Below are 18,824 nucleotides of genomic sequence, written 5' to 3'. Positions count from 1 at the left end.
CCCCCCATGGCCTTGTCTTCCACCTTCCTCCCCGCTCACTCGCTCCCTCCACCGGGCTGCACAGGCATTGACATGATGAGTAAGATGCTGAAAATGCAGATGTTGGAGGATGAGGATGACCTTGCCTACGAGACGGAGAAGAAGGAGCGTACTTCGTCCACATCCGATGCCCAGCCTGCTTGGATGAGAACCCTCCACACCACGTCCTGCAACTGGCTGCAGCTCATGCCCCAAACAGTCAATCCACTCAAACGCACAGTGGAGAACATCAAGGTAATGGCAGAAAAAAGAGGAAAGGTGGTTGGCAAGCAGACTTCAGAGGTCAGGCCTAAAATATTGTGTATTTACAAGAAGCTGCACAACGTCCTTGGCAGTCACTGTTATGTTGATGAGTTGTTTTTATGCTTTAAAGTTTTGGGCTTGACTCGTGAGGTAACGAGGTAAAATAAAACAAAATAAAAGCACAGGTTTGAATTTACTTGCTTTTCTTTGTGTCAGTGAAATATCTGACAAGCTTCTGTATTTCATTTAATGTCTTCTTTGTCCAAACACACAAACACCAGGACCCACTGTTCCGGTTCTTTGAGCGTGAGGTGAAGATGGGCGGCAAAATGCTGCAGGAGGTTCGTCAGGATCTGTCTGATGTGGTGCAAGTGTGTGAGGGCAAGAAGAAGCAGACGAACTACCTGCGCACACTCATCAGCGACCTTGTTAAAGGTAAACATTTTCCTTTTGAAGGCAGATTAATTAATATAGAAAAGTCACTGCATACTTTTACACATTCCTCAGGGTTGGTCTTGATGTACGTCCTTGAACAGATTATACTTTCAGGGAAAAAACTTGTAAACCTGGGTTCTTTTCTCTGCAGGTATCCTCCCTCGCAGCTGGTGTCGGTACACAGTTCCAGCCGCCATGACTGTGATCCAGTGGGTGGCAGACTTCAGTGAGCGAATCAAACAGCTGCAGCAGATCTCCCAGGGAGCTGCCAGTGGTGGTGCGAAGGAACTGAAGGTACAGATTGGTTAACTGTTTGTGTACACCATTGAACAACCTGTGACTCTTAAATATTATAACAGATTCCTTAAAAGTTGAGAGAGCCGCTCACAGTACTGTTATTTTCCTTTTCTCCTCCAGAACATCCACGTGTGCCTTGGAAGCCTGTTTGTGCCAGAAGCTTACATTACCGCTACCCGCCAGTATGTGGCCCAGGCCAACAGCTGGTCTCTGGAAGAGCTGTGTCTGGAGGTCAATGTCACCACTGCCCAGGGTTCCTCGCTGGATGCCTGCAGCTTTGGCATCAAAGGTCAGACGAGCAGCCCATCATCTGCTGTAGTTAGAAGTTGTGTAACAAGGTTAAACTGTGGCAATATGAGAATATAAGTATTTATGAACTACTTCATGAGTAGAGATCGGTGCTGGATAGTTTTTCATTCTTGTCTCCTTCCATGTGATTCCTAATCATTAAGTAAAAAGAAAGGATAGGTGTAGGATGGGTCCTACTAATTCTGTAGCACTCTAGTCATGAGTGTGGCACAACGTCTTAAAATGTGACTCCAGTTTGTCACCAAACTTATTTTGTGTTCTAATATATATTGTAGATTTGTAAAATAATAAAAGTTACTAATGTCAAACATGCTTGTTGTTCCTCTCAGGTCTGAAACTGCAGGGAGCTACTTGTGCCAACAACAAGCTGTCTCTGTCCACTTCCATCTCCACTGAGCTGCCTCTCACTCAGCTCCGCTGGATCAAGCAAAGCAACGCTGAGAAGAGACACATGGTATGAACAAGATATGTATACACAAATCCATTATTAAATAATCTAAAAAAGGTTAGAAAAAAGGTCTTATTATGCTGTTATATTCAGATTTTGGACCTCTCCTCACATTCCGTTTTTCTTCTTATTGCAGGTGACTCTGCCAGTGTACCTGAACTTCACCAGGTCTGACCTCATCTTCACTGTTGATTTTGACATCGCCACAAAGGAGGATCCACACGCCTTCTATGAGCGTGGAGTTGCTGTCCTGTGCACTGAGTAGATGAAACAAGTCATTCCTGAAGACCACAGAGTCTTGATTATTAGACCACACATTATCACTTACATTCATAGCTTATTAACCACCATTTAAAAAGTAGTTTGTAGCCTGTTGCATTCTGGTATAAAATGTAGTTATAGAGAGAAACATTTGTGGAGCAGTAATGAACATGTAGCCATTAGAGTTTGAGGAAAGTGTCTCAGAAGGTAATGGGGATGTTGTCAGATGGTAAATGAAGAGAAAATGACATGTGGAAAAGGAAAGTTGTAAGTTAAAGATGTTTTAATGAAAGAACCTGTATGTTTTTAGATTGAATGAAGCTTGCTGGAATTAAATGAACTGCATTAAATACTTCGACGCTGTCTTTGTGTACTACTAAATGTTTGATTTAAAGTCAGTATCATAAGTGGTATTTGTGGTGTAACTTAAGACATAAAAGTTAAATAAAATACAAGGACCTGAAAATGTGCCCATCTGAACCAGAACCAGAGTCCGAACGGTGGTGGATGATAACTTTCAGCTTGACTTAAGTTCTTGCCCTCAATCACATGACAGTCAAAAACTCAGTTTATCATCAAAACCTTCAGGCAAAGATACTGAAGACTTCTTTTGTATTACTGCCACCTGCTGGTTGGAGGGCCAAACTTTTAGTTTAAACTATTAAAGGAGGACTAAATCTGAAACTAAATCTGCACTTGACACCTGAAAAAACGTCTTTAAGAAACGGACATAAGGATGAGATTTAGATTCTAATCTGCAGAAAAAACATGGAATGCAACTTGTGTTCAGTCGTGCATTTTCCCAATTTTAAATAGATGCTGACTTATTTTTTCATTATGTATAGATTACTGCGCTGCAGTTTGCAAGAGATTTATTTTACAGAAAGTAAATAAATAATAAATATAAAGCCAAAACAGGAAAGGACTAAAAACAATGCATGAAACTGGAGAAATTATCAGTTAAATAAGGAGTTGCTCAAACTTTGCTATCCAGTGCAGTAGTAGAAACTTATTTAGCTAATGTGGACAAAATAAGTCAATATCACGTTTTATTTTTCTTTCTGAAAATGTGTTTTTCTTTTATTGGCCCATGGGAAAACACAGTTTCTTCATTGCCAGTGCATAGGTTGTACTTCAGTGGTCTATTATGGTGACCCAAGTTATTATGGTAATTATCCCGACAAAAATTATATATTGCTTAAAGAGACAATCGGCACAATATGTGACACCTGTGAGACAATCAAAAGGTGGAAAGAGGTAGAAAAATAAACTCTCAGGCCTAATAACATGAGTAAACAAAGTGCATTGCCAAGTAACTATAGCGTTTCATTCCAACTTAAACCATTTAAGGCATTCAAAATGACTGCAGTACTTCAGTCTGGCAGTCCGTTATTGGAGCTCTAACGTGGTTCGGGTGCAGACTCCCCTCCCTCCTGTTTGTCCTCCATGTTGACGACACACTGCCTCTTTCTTTGCCCCAGCTCCATCGCTTCTGCTCCAGGGAAACCCAGCTTTCTCTTGTGAAGAGATGTAAGGTTACAGGGACTGGGGGATCTCTCAGAGGAGCTGTGCAACATCTGTGACAAACTCCCTTCCACTGGAGTTACAGGTTCAGGTGTTTGAGGTGTGGAGGATCTCGTAGCATGCATGCCTGAATCATCAAATTGGCAATGTAGTTCTATATCCATGGTTTGGGCGTGCATGGTTGAATCGTCTGCCAGTTCTTCTTTGACATCTCTACAACCACCCCTGTCGCTGTGAGAGGGCAGAATGTCTAGCTCACAGACCCACAGCTCTGAGTCACTCCCACATTTCATTGGGACGTCCAAAAGATCTGTTACGGGATCCCTCATCCCATTTTTGACCACTTCTCTGTGGGCAACGGAAGCAGGGTGATGGAGGATAAATCTCCTGCTCCTGCCAGAGAACCGACAGCCTCCTCCGCCTTTTCCCTGTTGCCTCGTTCGCCTACTGGAGACACCCACGTCTGCGTTTGACTCACCAGAATCCTCGGAGCTCCCATCATACGGGTCCAAAAACTACAATTATGAGCACATGTGCATTCATTCATAAACACACAGAAGAGCAGGATGCTTTTTTCACCAGCAGAAATGGATGGATTAAAGGAAGGAGAATACTCACCAAAGAATAACAGCCATGCTTCCCTGCAGGCTTGTGTGTTAATGGCAATGTCCTCCGAAATGTCCCACTCTCTGGTGCACTGCTCACACATCCCTGCTTGACAAGGAATTCAGTGATTTTTCTGTCTCCAAAGACAATAATTTATTTATAAGTTAAATGCATGCTGGAGCCCACCCCAGAATTTCCTGCCTGAGACCAAAAAAAGACAAGACTGTGGATGTAGGAAAGTGTGAATTGTCTGCAGTGTTGGTGCCATGATAATGGGGAAAGAGTCAGCTTCTGGGAAACAAATTTGATCCAAATTAAAACATAATCCATGGAGAGATCCAATGGAAAATGTCTTAAGTCTGGGACTGGGTGTAATCTCTTTAAAATACATGTATAGTATATAAAATATGCATGGTCAAGTATGCATTTGTGTTTATTGTTGTATTATGTTTATGTGTAATGTTCACATACAGAAATAAAGCAGTACCATAGTGCTGGTGTCTGACCATCTTGGACTGATCTCGGAGTCAGAATCGGTGCTGGACTCCACTTTACACATCTCCTGACACAAAACAGAGTCAGTCAACTCCAGTCCATATTTATATGTCAAAAGCAATGCACAAATTAAATGCAAAGTGATTTAGGATTTTTAAACTGATTTAAAAAAAAAATGGTGATAACTGATCTCACCATGTATTTGAAAGCAAGCTGGTCCACGTTGTTGGGTGCATGTCTATCACTATGCTCTAATTGGAGAAAGTGAAAAAGACACCGAATATAAGTTCATATTATTTGTTTAAAAATATATATATGTGAAGAAAAATCATAAATAAATCAGAATAAATTACAATGTTTTTAATACTGCCAAAATCAAACAAAAATACCTGGAAGTCCGAGTTGTCGTCTTCTCCTATATGCCATAACATTTGGCGCGTGTAACTTTTTTTTGCACCACAATTAAAGTAAAAAAAGACTTAAAAGTTGTCTTTTACTTGTATAATTAAAGTAAACTGGAAGATTAATTAACCGAGCAGACTACCAGGTGCCTTTGATATGAAGCAGCCAAGTGTGGCCACAGGTGAGCAGCCGACACAGGACACACAGCATGGACACGAGCTCAAAACGAGTTTGCTGATTGTAAGACTTTAACAAAATAATACGTCCGGTGTTTGTTTTTGTTTTTTCAAAATAAAACTCATATTGACCCCGCTGATTCTGCACGAAAACCTACATGTAGGCGTTTTTATAGCTTTTAATTATTATTAAATTATTATATAACCACTTTGTAAGCCCTTTTTTAAAAATAAATATATATTATAAACCTATTTAAAATGTATTTATATGTAAAGGCCAAGGAAGTGACTTCAAAATCACTTCAAAATAATGTATAACATTTGGTTAAACATTTAACAATATAACCTGTTCCTACCACCAACGTAAAACTACTGTTGTATAAATATTTTCCTTTTCCTCAATAGTATTAATTCATAACATGTTGTAACGCTGCAATGTTTTTCTTGTAAAGAAGAAAAAGCTGTGTGAGATATCCAATTAAAGTACAACCGCGTCCTCCACCGCCAGTTCCCCGGTGATCCGTTGGGGGGAACGGGAGAGTCGGAAAGTCCACTCCGTGCTCCGCTCCGTGCTCCGTGGTCCGCTCTAATTGGACAAAGTGAAAAAGACACCGAATATAGGTTCATATTATTTGTTTAAATATATATATATATATGTTAAGAAAAATCATAATAAATCAGAATAAATAACAATGTTTTTAATACTGCCAAGCTCCGCTCCGCGATCCGTTCCGAGATCCGCTCCGTGCTCCGTGGTCCGCTCCGCTCCGCGATCCGTTCCGCGCTCCGCTCCGTGCGTAAGATCCGGCCTGGGGGAAAGGGATGAATGTTAATTTCAAAGATGGCGGCGGAGGGAGGAGGGAAGGAGATGAACGAAATTAAAACTCAGTTCACAACTCGGGAAGGCGTCTACAAACTCCTCACTCACTCCGAATACAGCCGTCCCAACAGGGTGCCTTTCAACTCGCAGGGCTCCAACCCCGTCAAGGTCTCCTTCGTGAACGTCAACGACCAGTCGGGCAACGGCGACCGGATCTGTTTCAATGTGGGCCGTGAGCTCTACTTCTACATCTACAAAGGCGTTAGAAAGGTAGCGGGCTAATGTCAGCGGGAACCCTGATACTGCATGTTTTGTGTGTTGTTTTTAACCCCCCAGCACTGCTGAGCCGCGGAGCTTGTGTTGAACTGTGTTAATAACTCTCGCAGCTGCTTGACTTTGAAAATTAGCTGACAGCTAGTTAGCTCGGAGCTAGCCAACGCAACTGGCTAACGCTAGTAAGCCAGCAGCTGCTCCGAGGCCAGGGGCGAAACCCCGTCCACAGCCCGCCACTGCTGTACTGTCTGCTGGGTAGAGGGGACTCGTGTGGTCGGATAGCGATCACCGGGGGTTAATTTGACCTTTTTGATTTTGATTGAAGTTGTCAGGATGGCCATTGCTCGTGTAGCGGCTGTAGTTAGTGATGACAGTGACAGTTCTTCGTTGCCACCCATTAACACCTGTCGACGCCTTTTGACTGACAGCTGTCGACAAACCACCAGTGATGCTGATTTGGTGTATTGACAATCATTTGGCCAGCAAGCTAACCGCTGCCGTCTTCCTTTTTGATGTAATGGCACTCAGCCTTTTAGCTCGGGGGGCAAAACTCGCTGACTTGCTCTGCTTGTAGAGAAATGCTAACTTTAGACGTCTTTTAAATGCTCAATCGTTGCACAGTGTGATTTTTATATAATATTACGAGTAATTTAGCGTATTTCTTCAATAACTCTGACAAATATGTGAATATCTTTTCTAGTTAACCAGGTAAACCGGGGGTGGGAATCACTGAATAACTATATATTCAAAATACTGTCTGCAGCCAACAGCTGACCTCATACCACAGGTTTACCGGAATCAGCTGACTTCTAAGTTAAAGCTGTGTGTGGTGGCCTTTTGCATGAGTCACTGAGAGACTGTGTCATATGTGTCAATGGCTGAACTACCAGAGATGAGTTTGTTGTAAAAGGTTAAAAAAAATAACTGCTTAATAGTCGTTTTAGTCTTGTTAATTCTGGCAATTTAAGTTTGACAGACAATGTAAGATAGGCGAGTTACTACAAGGACAAGCAAATTAATCATATGCCTATTAAAAACAGTGATATTTAGTTTTGGTCTATGAATGATAATATTCACAATACATCACCTTATTGATTATTTGTCCCATTACTAAGGTGCAGCTGGAAGAGCTCGGTCACTTTACTTTTCTCATATGTCTTGATGGAGCACATACACGGCTACAGGTTTACAGCTCACAGTCTTAAAAAGCATTCTTCACCACTGTTTGCAGGCTTATTATGTCAAACATCAAGGTGCAGCATAATAACATGCCTGCCGTTCTGAAGCACAAGAGCTGTGTTTTTAACTCTGGACTCTTGATTCTACTTTTAGGACTTGGTTTGACATTTTGTCTCTCTGAGGTGAGACAGAAACACTCAACGCCACATCAAAAAGCAGTGGAGAAACCACGGAGTCATCATCTTACAGAGAATTTTCCATTCTATCAGTAGTATAAACTGTAAATCATTAACACATGGAACTGTTGTTACACTGGTTGTCTGCAGTATATGCCTATGGCTGTCTGGTTCACAGCAGTTGTATACCGTTTCCCTGCCATTAAAAAGAAACTGTACCTCATACAGTGATAAATAGCATCAACCGAGAAAACCTCTATTTAGTTCTTCCTCATTTCTGCTCAGTGACTGTCAGCTGTTTGATGTGTTGCTAAAGGTCACACAGAACAATTATGAGTTCAGATGTCACTTCTAACTTTGGTTGCAGGACATTTTGTTTAAGAAAACTTTCTTCTTCCTCATCAGTGGAGTCTATGTAAATGTTCAATGTTTTCACAGTCTGACCAACAATAGCCTTTGTCAACACAGTGCATAAAGTCATTTTTGATATTTAAAGGTCACTGCACTCACTTAATGTGCGTTCATGCTTTCTCTCTTAAGGCTGCTGACCTGAGCAAGCCCATAGACAAGCGTATCTACAAGGGAACGCAGCCCACCTGTCATGACTTCAACCACCTCACAGCCACAGCGGAGAGTGTGTCCTTGCTGGTGGGTTTCTCAGCAGGACAGGTACAGCTCATTGACCCCATCAAGAAGGAAACAAGCAAGCTCTTCAATGAGGAGGTAGGTTCCTGAAGGACAGAGGTTAGATTAGTGCAGCGCGGTATGACACAAAATCTGGATACATTTTTCTTTTTTAAGATTCTGTTTTATGGTATATCACAGTATTTGTTTGATCTTTAATGTCATGTATATACTGAAGGCTATTATTATAGGGGTTTCATGGCCCACAAAGTGATAGCATAAATGAAGGAATCAGAATACATGAAACATTTGTAGAATGTAAACAATTTTTATTGTGCAAAGTGCAACTTTGTAAAACCAACATACTGGTTTATCCAGTATATCGCCCAGCACGAGGTTAGGTTACTAAGAGTTGGGAGAGGCAGTGGATTTTCACATTAAATTATTAACCAAGTTAACAACCAGTTCTGTTTATGTTGAAAGCATCTGAAGGTGTAATGTTTTCAAAATATATTTTCTTGTACTTGATGCTACTTTTTGTGCTTTTCCTGCCCAGCGCCCTTTAAACTGAATACTACCAAGTGGCCTCAGACTTTAACAGAATATTATATTTGTAATTTTAAGACACTTTGAACATATTCACTATGTTGATTTCCTGATGATACTGTACTGATAATATTTTTTCCCTCTTCCCTTCTCCCACTGCTCTCTCCCCCCCGTCTGCTTCTCAAACCTCAACCTTCCATCTCTCCTGCCAGAGACTAATAGACAAGTCCAGAGTAACATGCGTGAAATGGGTGCCAGGCTCTGAGAGCTTGTTTCTGGTCTCTCATGCCAGTGGGAATATGTACCTGTACAATGTGGAGCATACTTGTGGTACCACAGCACCACACTACCAGCTGCTTAAACAGGGAGAGAACTACTCTGTACACACCTGCAAGAGTAAATCCACGAGGAACCCTCTTCTTAAATGGACAGTGGGTGAGGGGGCTTTGAATGAGTTTGCCTTCTCTCCAGACGGGAAGTTTCTAGCTTGTGTTAGCCAAGACGGCTTCCTACGGGTCTTCAACTTTGACGCGGTTGAGCTTCATGGCACCATGAAGAGCTACTTTGGTGGCTTGTTGTGTGTGTGCTGGAGCCCTGATGGAAAGTATATAGTTGCAGGTGGAGAGGACGATCTAGTGACTGTGTGGTCGTTCTTGGACTGCAGAGTCATCGCCCGAGGTCACGGGCACAAGTCATGGGTAAGTGTGGTGGCATTTGACCATTACACCACCAGCGTGGAAGAGAGTGACCCAATGGAGTTCAGTGGCAGTGATGAGGACTTCCAGGATCAGATGATCCACTTTGGACGAGACCGGGCCAACAGCACGCAGTCTCGACTCTCCAAGCGCAACTCCACGGACAGCCGGCCTGTTAGTGTCACATACCGGTTTGGCTCGGTGGGCCAGGACACTCAGCTGTGCCTATGGGACCTCACTGAGGACATCCTTTTTCCCCATCTTCCGCTCTCACGGACACGAACACACACTAACGTGATGAATGCTACGAGCCCCCCTGCGGGCGCTACAATAATCACTAACACCTCTAGTAACACTACTAATGGAAACAACAGTGGTGCCAATACTCCTGGAATTAACTCCCTCTCTACAACATTACCACGCTCCAACAGCCTACCCCATTCAGCCGGCACCACAACAACAGCAAACAATACCAACAAGGCTGGCAGTGGTGTCGGCATCGGCAGTGGTATAATGGACAGTGCCATCGCAACAGGCGTGAGTAAGTTTGCCACGCTGTCACTCCATGATCGGAAGGAGCGCCACCATGAGAAGGACCACAAACGCAACCACAGCATGGGCCACATCAGCAGCAAGAGCAGCGACAAGCTGAACCTGCTGACAAAAACCAAAACAGACCCTGCTAAGACTCTGGGCACTCTGCTGTGCCCGCGCATGGAGGATGTGCCCCTCCTTGAGCCCCTCATCTGTAAAAAGATAGCACACGAGAGACTGACTGTACTCATATTTTTAGAGGACTGTTTAGTGACTGCTTGTCAGGAGGGATTTATTTGCACATGGGCGAGGCCAGGCAAAGTGGTAAGTTCTTTTTAATGTAGGAAATGTGGGGGAAAGTTGAAGTGTTAACATTGTCTGTCAATCTTAAGCTGTCCTAAAGTCAGTTGGTGGGCTGTAACTAAAAATCAAGACACATTCTGAAAGCATAAAATAAACTATGGACATTTGGAAAAGCATTTTTAGCTTTTATAGTCAGATTGTCACTCTCTGCAGGCAGGCAAGGAACATATCATACTTTGTTTAATGTACGTCTGCTTTCCAATGAAAGACCTTTTATGCTTAAGTTTCAAATACAACCAATGCTATGGAAATATTGCAGTCTGGTTATATAATACATTCTGATAAGGAGGATTTCCTGTGCAGACCTGTGAGGGGAGGGAAGACGTTAATCCATACGAAGTGTGTTCATTGGTTCATCATAATCATCCCACAATGCATAGCAACATAGCCAAGAAATCATCTGCATACACACTCACATTTCAGCTTTTATGCAAATGGCTCTGTATTTGCTCCAAAGAGTCTCTGCAGTTTCTCACATGCTTACAGCTTACGCCCTTGTATACTTCCCCTTTGTCTGTGTTTTGAGAGATTTTGCCGGAACAAGGCACATGACATGTCTGGATCTGGAACACAACATGCAGTCTGAAGGCTAGTTAGTCCAGTGAGGTTGTTACTTTGATCCAGAGTCAGACATTAACAAGCGCCAGAGGCAAAAATGCCCTTGAAATTTCATCAAATGTCTCTTGTAAAAATGAGAACAGAAACAGTGCAGTGATACTGAGACACTAGTGTCTTCTGGGAGAAAATGGATCAAATATAAATGGTATGAAAGCAGGAATATATTGCAATGTTTGAGGACAGTCTTCTGGAAGGTGCAATTAGTATTCAGTAAGAAGGGAAGAACAGACCTATTTTTATTTTATTTTTTTTAGAAGTGCAATAATAATGTAATGCGTAACAGTTTTGTAAATTTGCCCTGGAAAAAAAGAACAAAATACCCTCAGATCAATAGGTTTAAAGAAACCCTTCTGGATAAACAATTATCTGGTCGTGTTCATTAGAAGTGCCTTGGTCAAGCAAAACTCTCAAAGACATCATTAGTGTTGCACTGTACACTCGTCATCCACTGACTGCTGTGCACAGGATTTTAATTCAATCTGGGATATGGAAAGAAGACGCTAGAGGCTAATTTTTAATGGGCTATTTGTTGCTTGATTTTTTTGCTACACTATGTGAACTTTCCCAATGCAAATCTCCTTGTTTTCCTTTTTCCAGGGTTTATTGTCATCCCAAAACCAAGCCAGCTCTCCCAGTGGAACAGTAGTATAGCCACAATATTTCTGCTGCTAAAGAACCCTGCAACCCAGAGTCTGATGCTGCTCTTCACCCTGCAAGCATTGCAAGTTTTCCTTTTCTTTGATACCCCTCCCCTCCCCACCCCCCTCTGATTTTGTTAATGGCTTTTCTGTTTCTTTTTGTTTATCACTCACTTGACCTAATGGAGGAATGAAGCAAAAAAAAAAAGAAAAAAAAAGGTGTGGTGCAATTGTGGACTATTGCGCTAATGTACTATTTTTCTCTGGAGTTTTAACACATTTTAGAGTTTTAAAAAAAATCTTTCTTTCATGTCAGATCTCATCAGACTGTTGTCCCCTCTGGAAATAAAAGCTTGGCTTTGTTAGATGCAAACCAGACAATTGTGGCTTGAGATTAAAGGGACAGTTCATTTAATTTTCATAATCTGTGTGTATCCCCCCTTTTTTTAACCTTGTGGTGTAGCCTGGTCCTGGCTCAGGGTTGTCTGACTAAAATATGACTTTTGGGTGAACTATCCTTTTATGACCAAGTGCGTGAGCATCTGAAAATTTTGCATCCATCCACATTCACCCACCACTTCTGTCTTTTCTTGAGTAGAATCTCCCCATTACGACTTTGCACTGATTTTGTTAGTTATTTTGTTGTTTGTTTTTATAACTACTCTAATGGAACAAAAAAAAAGAGGGTTGAGGACTGCCTTGTTGCACTTGGCTTTAACATCCTCAGTCTTGAAATCTGAATTTATAAAGCTGGATGCTGCAATCATAGTCTTTTTAAAGAAAAAAAAAATGTTTGCACTTAAATTAGTTTATTAGAAGAAAATGGCTTTACATTTTTGGGTGTGCTCAGAACTCACAGATGGCTAATACAGTAGGTGAAGAAAATGATAAAAAAAAAAAAACTATTAAAACCTTTATCTATTGAGCATTTATTTTAATATTATTTCAGATTCAAATCTGCTCTGTACCATAATGTGTATATTGTAATTAATTGATTTGATGGGGGCCTAAGCAAACTACCATTACTCCAGTGGAAGTTTTGTCATTGATAGTTATATTTCTAAAGCCTAAAGTATACATATTAATAATATTAAAATAATCTTGAATACACCGTTTTCTGTTCTTTTTTTGTCATATGTACTGTATTTACATAACAAAGCTGTACTGCATTCTGCTGTGGAAATTGCTTACATGGTCGAAGTTGCATGAAAGGAGCTGCAAGTGTACAAGCTCAGGAAGTCTTACAATGACTGAATCTCAGAAGACTCCTTAATGCAATTCAAGCTCTTTTTATGCCTCAGTCACATAAAATAATAGAAAACACAGTAATTTATATCCTCACATTTTCTCCTTAAAGGGAATTTAGCAAAAATCACATGAAAGGTTTTACATAAGAAACTTGGGGTCTTTGCCATTCGACACTACTGCAGTATTCATGTACTTTATTTTTGTGTGATAAGCAATAATTAGTGCCACAAAGAGTCCAGTGACCCCTACACTAGACAAATAAAACAAAATACATGTGTGAAGTAGATAACATTTTACATTTCTTGCTTTATTATTCATAAAAAAAATCATCAGTTTTTGTTTTTTTTTCAAATCTTTGCGTCAGGTTATACAGACGTAAAAGATTTAAGTATTTATAATGCAGGTTAATGACAACATCATACAAATTATACTTGACTTTTTTACTGATTATGCAGTCACAATAACCAACACAATAAAGTGCAGACTGAGTCACAGTCCAATTTAAAGAGCTCACAGCTCTGAATGAAATGGTGCTTTTTTTTTTTTAAGCCACAATGCTTTAAGTGAGGAGGTATGAGGATACGGGCCAAGCTACATTCTAAACAAAGCTTTTAAAAAAGATTTTCTTAAGGCCGCATCTGCAAATACAGATGTTTTCACATACATAACTGATCTAAAAGAAAGGTTGTTTTTTTTTTGCCACTAACTGTTCTAATTCTGCGGTTTGTTGCCCGCAGATGGGTATTTATTTACAGTACGGTTGGATCGTGGAATTTGCCTTTAAAAGACTTCTCCAAAGACAATGTTGTAGCTTACAATAGCTGTGAAGCACTTAATGTGAATGTGTTTGCTGTTTACCTTTGTACAGGAAGACTGTTGCCCTACGTATCGGTTTGTTCTGAGGAGTTCATTCACAGCTATTCAAAAGAGATCATCACAAGTGTACAGTGCTTATAAAAAGTGCTCAACCCCGTTGTTGGACTGAATCACAGCCAAACAAATAAATACTGTGTGTAGTATTTTTGTCTTGATGGTATAGTTTTTAGCAGGACATTGACCTTGTCGCACCATAATTAACATACAGGCAGTCTTATTCAGCTTAGCATTTGTCACAGCAAAGGGTGAATACTTACATATATTTTGTTTTATATTTGCTCTTAATTCGAATCAGTTTGTAGATACTTTAACATTAAAATATTTTTCTGTTGATCGGTGTAAAAAAAAAAAGCTTATTTATTTAATAATTTGTGATCAAAGTTCTTGGGGTGCAACTACTTTTAATAGGCACTGACCATGTTCCTCATCAAAGGTGTTACGCCATTTAATTCACCTGGTAAACAGCTGTTCACTTGTCAAATATCTTATTGCTTAGCTTGTGTAATAGGCTCACACTGAAGTATATTTCTAAACAGTTGTAAACATGTAACACCTGACGATGCCGTAACTAAACTACACACTCTCAATCCAACATACTATGAGAGACTCTTTAATATTTTTTTTTTATGAAGAGAACACATTAAATGTCACCATTACAGTGAGGGTTAAAAACACTGATGTAGCAGTCATAAGTGGTAAGATGACAGGCTTGGCGGTCGTCATTGCATGTGTTTCTCTAACATGTTTGGCTTGGCTTTACAGATTGAAGCATCAGGCCTGCCCAAACATCGTCCTCTCCACACTCTGTTTATCAGTACGAGTCTATCATGTTTTAAAGAGGCCATTTTTAATCAGATGTTGAAGTGTTTTTGGCTCTCAGTAGCCTCCATGTTTCCTATCCAGAGGTGGCATGTAGTAGGTCTTGAAAGCTGCGTGGTGTGACTCATCCCGGGGCTGTAAATAGAGAAAATGCAGCCTGAATGCCAAATGAAAGCACTACCAAAGCACTTGTTTGTTTTTTCCTTCAAATAACACAGCGAGCATGTTTAAAACATCTGATATTATAAAACAAATCTGTCAGCTAACTTCACTTTACAGTGCAGTGAATAAAAAGCCTGATGTCTGTTCTGCACTCCTGTGTTTACCTTGGCCAACCGTGTCTGGCACTTTTTCGATGTGATGGTTGGCAGTGTGCCTCGGTGGGTGACAGTAAAAGCAGGCACAGTGGAGACGGGGAAGGACATCTGTGGTCCTGGTACGACCATGTTGAGCTTGGGCAGCTCTGTAGGATAATGTGGGGCGTTCCGTCTGATGAGGGGCTCTGCTACATGCTTCATGTTGTGCTGAAGAGGGAGAGAGTAATCGGTGGTACCAGTTGTATCTATATTGGACATTTCACCTTTCACTTTAACGTTTATCAGCAGAAATTAGACGTACGCTCATTAAAGGTGTTTGCCTTGTGTGCCTTCCCCTCAGCTGTTTGCCGAGTCTGGTTGGTCGCCAGATGTGGTCTAAGGAGTTGTGCATCCCACTGCTCTCTATTCCATCCATAGTCCCAGAAAGTCTGTGAAGACTCTCGGCTTTCTTCTCCGCCACCCTGGATTACAAATGACAGGATATGATTATTAAAAGTCTTTCATCTGTTTGTCCATCTGTAGCAATTTATGCCATGTAAATTGGATTCAAATTGTCAGGAATTGTTTCTTATTTGCATGCTTTACCTGATTTCCCTAAAGTATGTGTGCCGCAGGGCTGTTTCTGCACTGATGCGTTCATCCGGGTCATAGGCGAGCATCTGATAGAGCAGCGACAGAGCTGGAGCCGGGCAGCTGGGGATTAACCGCGAGATACCGGTGCCTTTTTTAGGGGGGAAGTTGAAATGCATCGCTCTAGACCTGTCAGGCATTAAGAGACAATGACAAGTCTTGTTTTCTAAGCCCACAAAAATAAGATACTTACAATTTATACGCACAGCATTTATCTGAGGACGAACACTTACTGCTTGAACTTTTGGAGGATACTTTGATCTGGTGTCCCCAACACATCGTGGATCTTGGCAACCTGGTCCAGCTCATTGGTTCCAGGGAAAAGAGGATTTAAACTGAAACACAAGAGTACACAACAATCAGGCCGCCACCACAAAGCTATTTATACAGCCTTTGTTTGACATTTGTTAAGGCCTATGGTTGCAGACAGGCTCAATTAAATAACAAAGAAAGAAAACAGACACTGCTAACATTGTAAATGTACATGTACTGGTAATCCAGTATAACCAGTCCTGTCTCATTAACTGTCGTCCTGTTTAGGTACAGCAGATGAAATGTTGTGCCCTTCCCTGCAGAGATACCTCATGATCTCAAAGAAGACACAGCCAGCACTCCACATGTCCATCTTCAAGCTGTAGTACCCATCAGTGAGGAGGCACTCGGGGGCTCTGTACCAGCGCGTGGAGATGTATTCTGTGTGCGGGGGCTTGGAGTACACACTCCGACATGAGCCGAAGTCGCCAAGCTTCAGACCATTTTGCTGCAAAATAATTTTTGGAAATGTGTATGACTCAAAACCAGATTACCACTGTTACATATCTGCAAAGCAAATTATGAAAATCGTGCATCTCACTTTGATGAGAATGTTTTCTGGCTTTACATCTCTGTGAAAGATCCCACAGCTGAAAAAACAAAAAGAGGAATGTTGGGGAAAACAGTCTTAACGTACATGAATGTGGAGTTTACCATTTAATATTAACTGAAGCACTTTCATGACTACCTGTGCATATGTTCGAGTGACTTGCAAAGCTGGTACATAAAGTTCTTTACTGTGTGGTCAGGCAGTGGCGTTTCTCTTCCTGCAAGGAATAAAGAATCAGCCCAAAATTCACCTACAGATTAACTGAAAGACGACGTCTCCATCTTTCCAGTTCACCCTTATAATGATTTACTATATGCTCGTCACATTTACAGACTTACCTTGTATGAACTCGTAGATGTTCATCTCCATCAGCTCACAAATCAAAGACACAGTTCCAGTTTCTTTGTCACTGAAACGTAATAGATTAATATGACATTAAACTAGCTTGAGGCAATATAATAACTTAATAATAGACAGCAATCCAGTACTCACAAAATCAGATCATGGAGCTGGATGATATTTGCATGCGGGCTCAGTCTCTTCATCGCCTGGACTTCCCGCAGGTTGTTGGCCTGCTCCAGACTTGATGACAGGGAACAGAGCATATTTGCACATTCAATTTGACAGGTGTACAGGTAGTTAATTCTTGAATTAAGCTGCACATCTGCTCACTTCACCTGAAAAATTGTGCGGCAGGGATGAGTACCAACAGGTGAATTTCCTTTTCACAGCTTTATACAGCAACATTATGCATATATAACAATGTACTGTAAATTGATACAGATATAATAACTTAACCAGATAAATGGTTGCACATATTTAAAGGCCACAGTCAATGTTAAAAAACAGTGCACTGACAACTCATATTTCAAGCACTGACATCTACTGTAACTTCATCACTACAAGGTCAAAGGTGGCGGATTAAGCTGACATCTAATAGGATACTTAAGGCAAAGGGGGTGTCAAGCTGCTGACTCAAGTTTCAAGGGTCCATACCAACAGAGTACGGGAGAAATGCACCAGTGATTGTCTGTGCACAGGATACATACCTGTTAATTGTCTGCTTCATGGTTTTACATGCGTAGAACTTCCCATCTTTCAGGCTCTGAGTTTTCATCACCTCTGAAAATGTGCCCTCTCCAATTTTCTTGATTATTTTGTAGCCTGCACAACAATAAAAATCAAAGACAGATAAGGATAAGATAAGAAATCATTAATATTACTTCTACTGCTGAACAGCAATACGAACAAGTCTGCATAACTGATACCATAATCCTGTGTTTGAGCAATAAAATTTATATTTTCTCCATTAATTGTTTGGTCTACAAAAAAGTCAGAAAATAATGAAAAATGCCCGTCTTAATTCCCCAGAACCCAAGTTGACATATTAAAGTATTTGTTTTATCCTACAAACAGTCCAAACTCAAAGATATTTAGTTAACTATCACAGAAGACAAAGGAAAGAAGCTAATTGAATCTTTTTAGATACAGTAACCAGTGTATTCCTTCATTTTGTACTCATTATTTCAGCTCTACATTTATATATAAGACTCACTCACATTCATTTCAAAATAGGGCTGCAATTAAAAATAATTTAAATTATTATTAATCTTATTTTCTTGGTTACACCTTTTTTTTTTATTTAACTTAACCAACTTTTGTAGTATTTGCTAGAAAAAATACTTAAAAGATAAACGAGTTACAAACACGTTTTGATCGAGGTTGGACTAATTGTTGCTGCTATAATTGTTAAACAACAGTAAACACTATATTTTAGCTCTGATGGCCATCCCATTGACAATACATATCCAAAAAACTAACAGAATAACTGGTGTTTTAAAGTTAAATTATTCCTTTAAATTTTAAACTGAATTTCCGTTAAATTTGCCGTTAGAATTCTGTGACCAGTCGAATTCTGGTATCAACCGAATGTGTTCCACACGACAGTTACTAGCAGTAACCAGCAGGTAACGTTTCATGTAACGTTATGATACATTTTTTGTTACACTGGTCACCATTTTTGTTTTTTTTGGTACCGGTTAAAACTATGCCCACAAAACAAAGAAAAGCTCAATTAAAAAACATGACTGTAACGGTTCACCCTGACACAACGAAGCCACGGCTAGCTAACGTTTACTCCGAGGCGTTTAAACAACCGTTAGAAAGAAATCTTTGAGTGAGAAACCTCGACGACCTGTCAGACCCGTCCTCACTCCACTCAGCCGTTAACTCACAACTTACAATGCATTCCTCTGAGTCTTAACCGCCCCATGTAAGTCGAGTATCCATAACAGATGTATCTGGACAGCACATCTCAACGTGAGGTTGTTGTTTTTTTTAAATGCAAGGTTGTTTTTTTTGTTTGTTTTTT

At 40.6% G+C, this 18,824-nt stretch overlaps 4 protein-coding genes across 7 annotated transcripts in view; 2 read left to right on the top strand and 2 right to left on the bottom strand.

The window, feature by feature from the left end:
• The window catches only part of dync1h1 (dynein, cytoplasmic 1, heavy chain 1), a 27,712-nt gene extending 25,317 nt beyond the window's left edge, over positions 1 to 2,395 (top strand). For both annotated transcript variants that reach the window (XM_035673299.1, XM_035673300.1), the window contains exons 72-77: positions 65 to 273; positions 564 to 717; positions 869 to 1,011; positions 1,135 to 1,303; positions 1,653 to 1,777; positions 1,908 to 2,395. In XM_035673299.1, the coding sequence (XP_035529192.1) occupies positions 65 to 273; positions 564 to 717; positions 869 to 1,011; positions 1,135 to 1,303; positions 1,653 to 1,777; positions 1,908 to 2,036 (929 nt within the window). In that variant the 3' untranslated portion in view covers positions 2,037 to 2,395. The remainder of the gene's footprint in view (positions 1 to 64; positions 274 to 563; positions 718 to 868; positions 1,012 to 1,134; positions 1,304 to 1,652; positions 1,778 to 1,907) is intronic.
• Positions 2,396 to 2,867: 472 nt separating this feature from the next.
• On the bottom strand, positions 2,868 to 5,358 carry LOC118337355. 2 transcript variants are annotated; one of them, XM_035674331.1, is made up of 5 exons: positions 5,047 to 5,358; positions 4,853 to 4,908; positions 4,650 to 4,721; positions 4,175 to 4,267; positions 2,868 to 4,071 (listed from the first exon to the last, which is right to left on the bottom strand). In XM_035674331.1, exons 1-5 carry the CDS (start codon positions 5,081 to 5,083, stop codon positions 3,433 to 3,435), a joined length of 897 nt encoding a protein of 298 aa, XP_035530224.1. In that variant the 5' UTR covers positions 5,084 to 5,358; the 3' UTR covers positions 2,868 to 3,432. The 2 variants fall into 2 exon arrangements, with proteins under 2 accessions (XP_035530224.1, XP_035530223.1); XM_035674330.1 differs by having other exon boundaries at positions 4,650 to 4,724; positions 5,047 to 5,349.
• A 675-nt stretch (positions 5,359 to 6,033) lies between these two features.
• Positions 6,034 to 12,814, top strand: wdr20a (WD repeat domain 20a). Its single transcript, XM_035673309.1, has 4 exons — positions 6,034 to 6,325; positions 8,224 to 8,406; positions 9,066 to 10,406; positions 11,661 to 12,814. The coding sequence occupies exons 1-4, from the start codon at positions 6,062 to 6,064 to the stop codon at positions 11,712 to 11,714; spliced, it is 1,842 nt and encodes a 613-aa protein (XP_035529202.1). The 5' UTR covers positions 6,034 to 6,061; the 3' UTR covers positions 11,715 to 12,814.
• Positions 12,815 to 13,127: 313 nt separating this feature from the next.
• Positions 13,128 to 18,824, bottom strand: part of LOC118336648 (MAPK/MAK/MRK overlapping kinase-like) — a 6,508-nt gene continuing 811 nt past the window's right edge. The window contains exons 1-12 of one of the 2 annotated variants that reach the window (XM_035673311.1): positions 18,695 to 18,824; positions 17,503 to 17,617; positions 16,946 to 17,035; positions 16,792 to 16,862; positions 16,592 to 16,670; positions 16,445 to 16,493; positions 16,173 to 16,351; positions 15,825 to 15,926; positions 15,547 to 15,720; positions 15,263 to 15,422; positions 14,971 to 15,168; positions 13,128 to 14,779 (exon numbers count right to left, since the gene is read on the bottom strand). In XM_035673311.1, the coding sequence (XP_035529204.1) occupies positions 14,702 to 14,779; positions 14,971 to 15,168; positions 15,263 to 15,422; positions 15,547 to 15,720; positions 15,825 to 15,926; positions 16,173 to 16,351; positions 16,445 to 16,493; positions 16,592 to 16,670; positions 16,792 to 16,862; positions 16,946 to 17,035; positions 17,503 to 17,617; positions 18,695 to 18,725 (1,326 nt within the window). In that variant the 5' untranslated portion in view covers positions 18,726 to 18,824 and the 3' untranslated portion in view covers positions 13,128 to 14,701. The remainder of the gene's footprint in view (positions 14,780 to 14,970; positions 15,169 to 15,262; positions 15,423 to 15,546; positions 15,721 to 15,824; positions 15,927 to 16,172; positions 16,352 to 16,444; positions 16,494 to 16,591; positions 16,671 to 16,791; positions 16,863 to 16,945; positions 17,036 to 17,502; positions 17,618 to 18,694) is intronic. The other variant, XM_035673310.1, reaches the window with a different exon arrangement.

The sequence above is a fragment of the Morone saxatilis genome, unplaced genomic scaffold (genome assembly GCF_004916995.1).
Source record: "Morone saxatilis isolate NCDOM2014 unplaced genomic scaffold, NCSU_SB_2.0 Contig3, whole genome shotgun sequence".
NCBI classification, from domain to species: domain Eukaryota; kingdom Metazoa; phylum Chordata; class Actinopteri; family Moronidae; genus Morone; species Morone saxatilis.
Note: the sequence above shows the minus strand (reverse complement) of the source record. Positions and strands in the feature narration are given on the sequence as shown.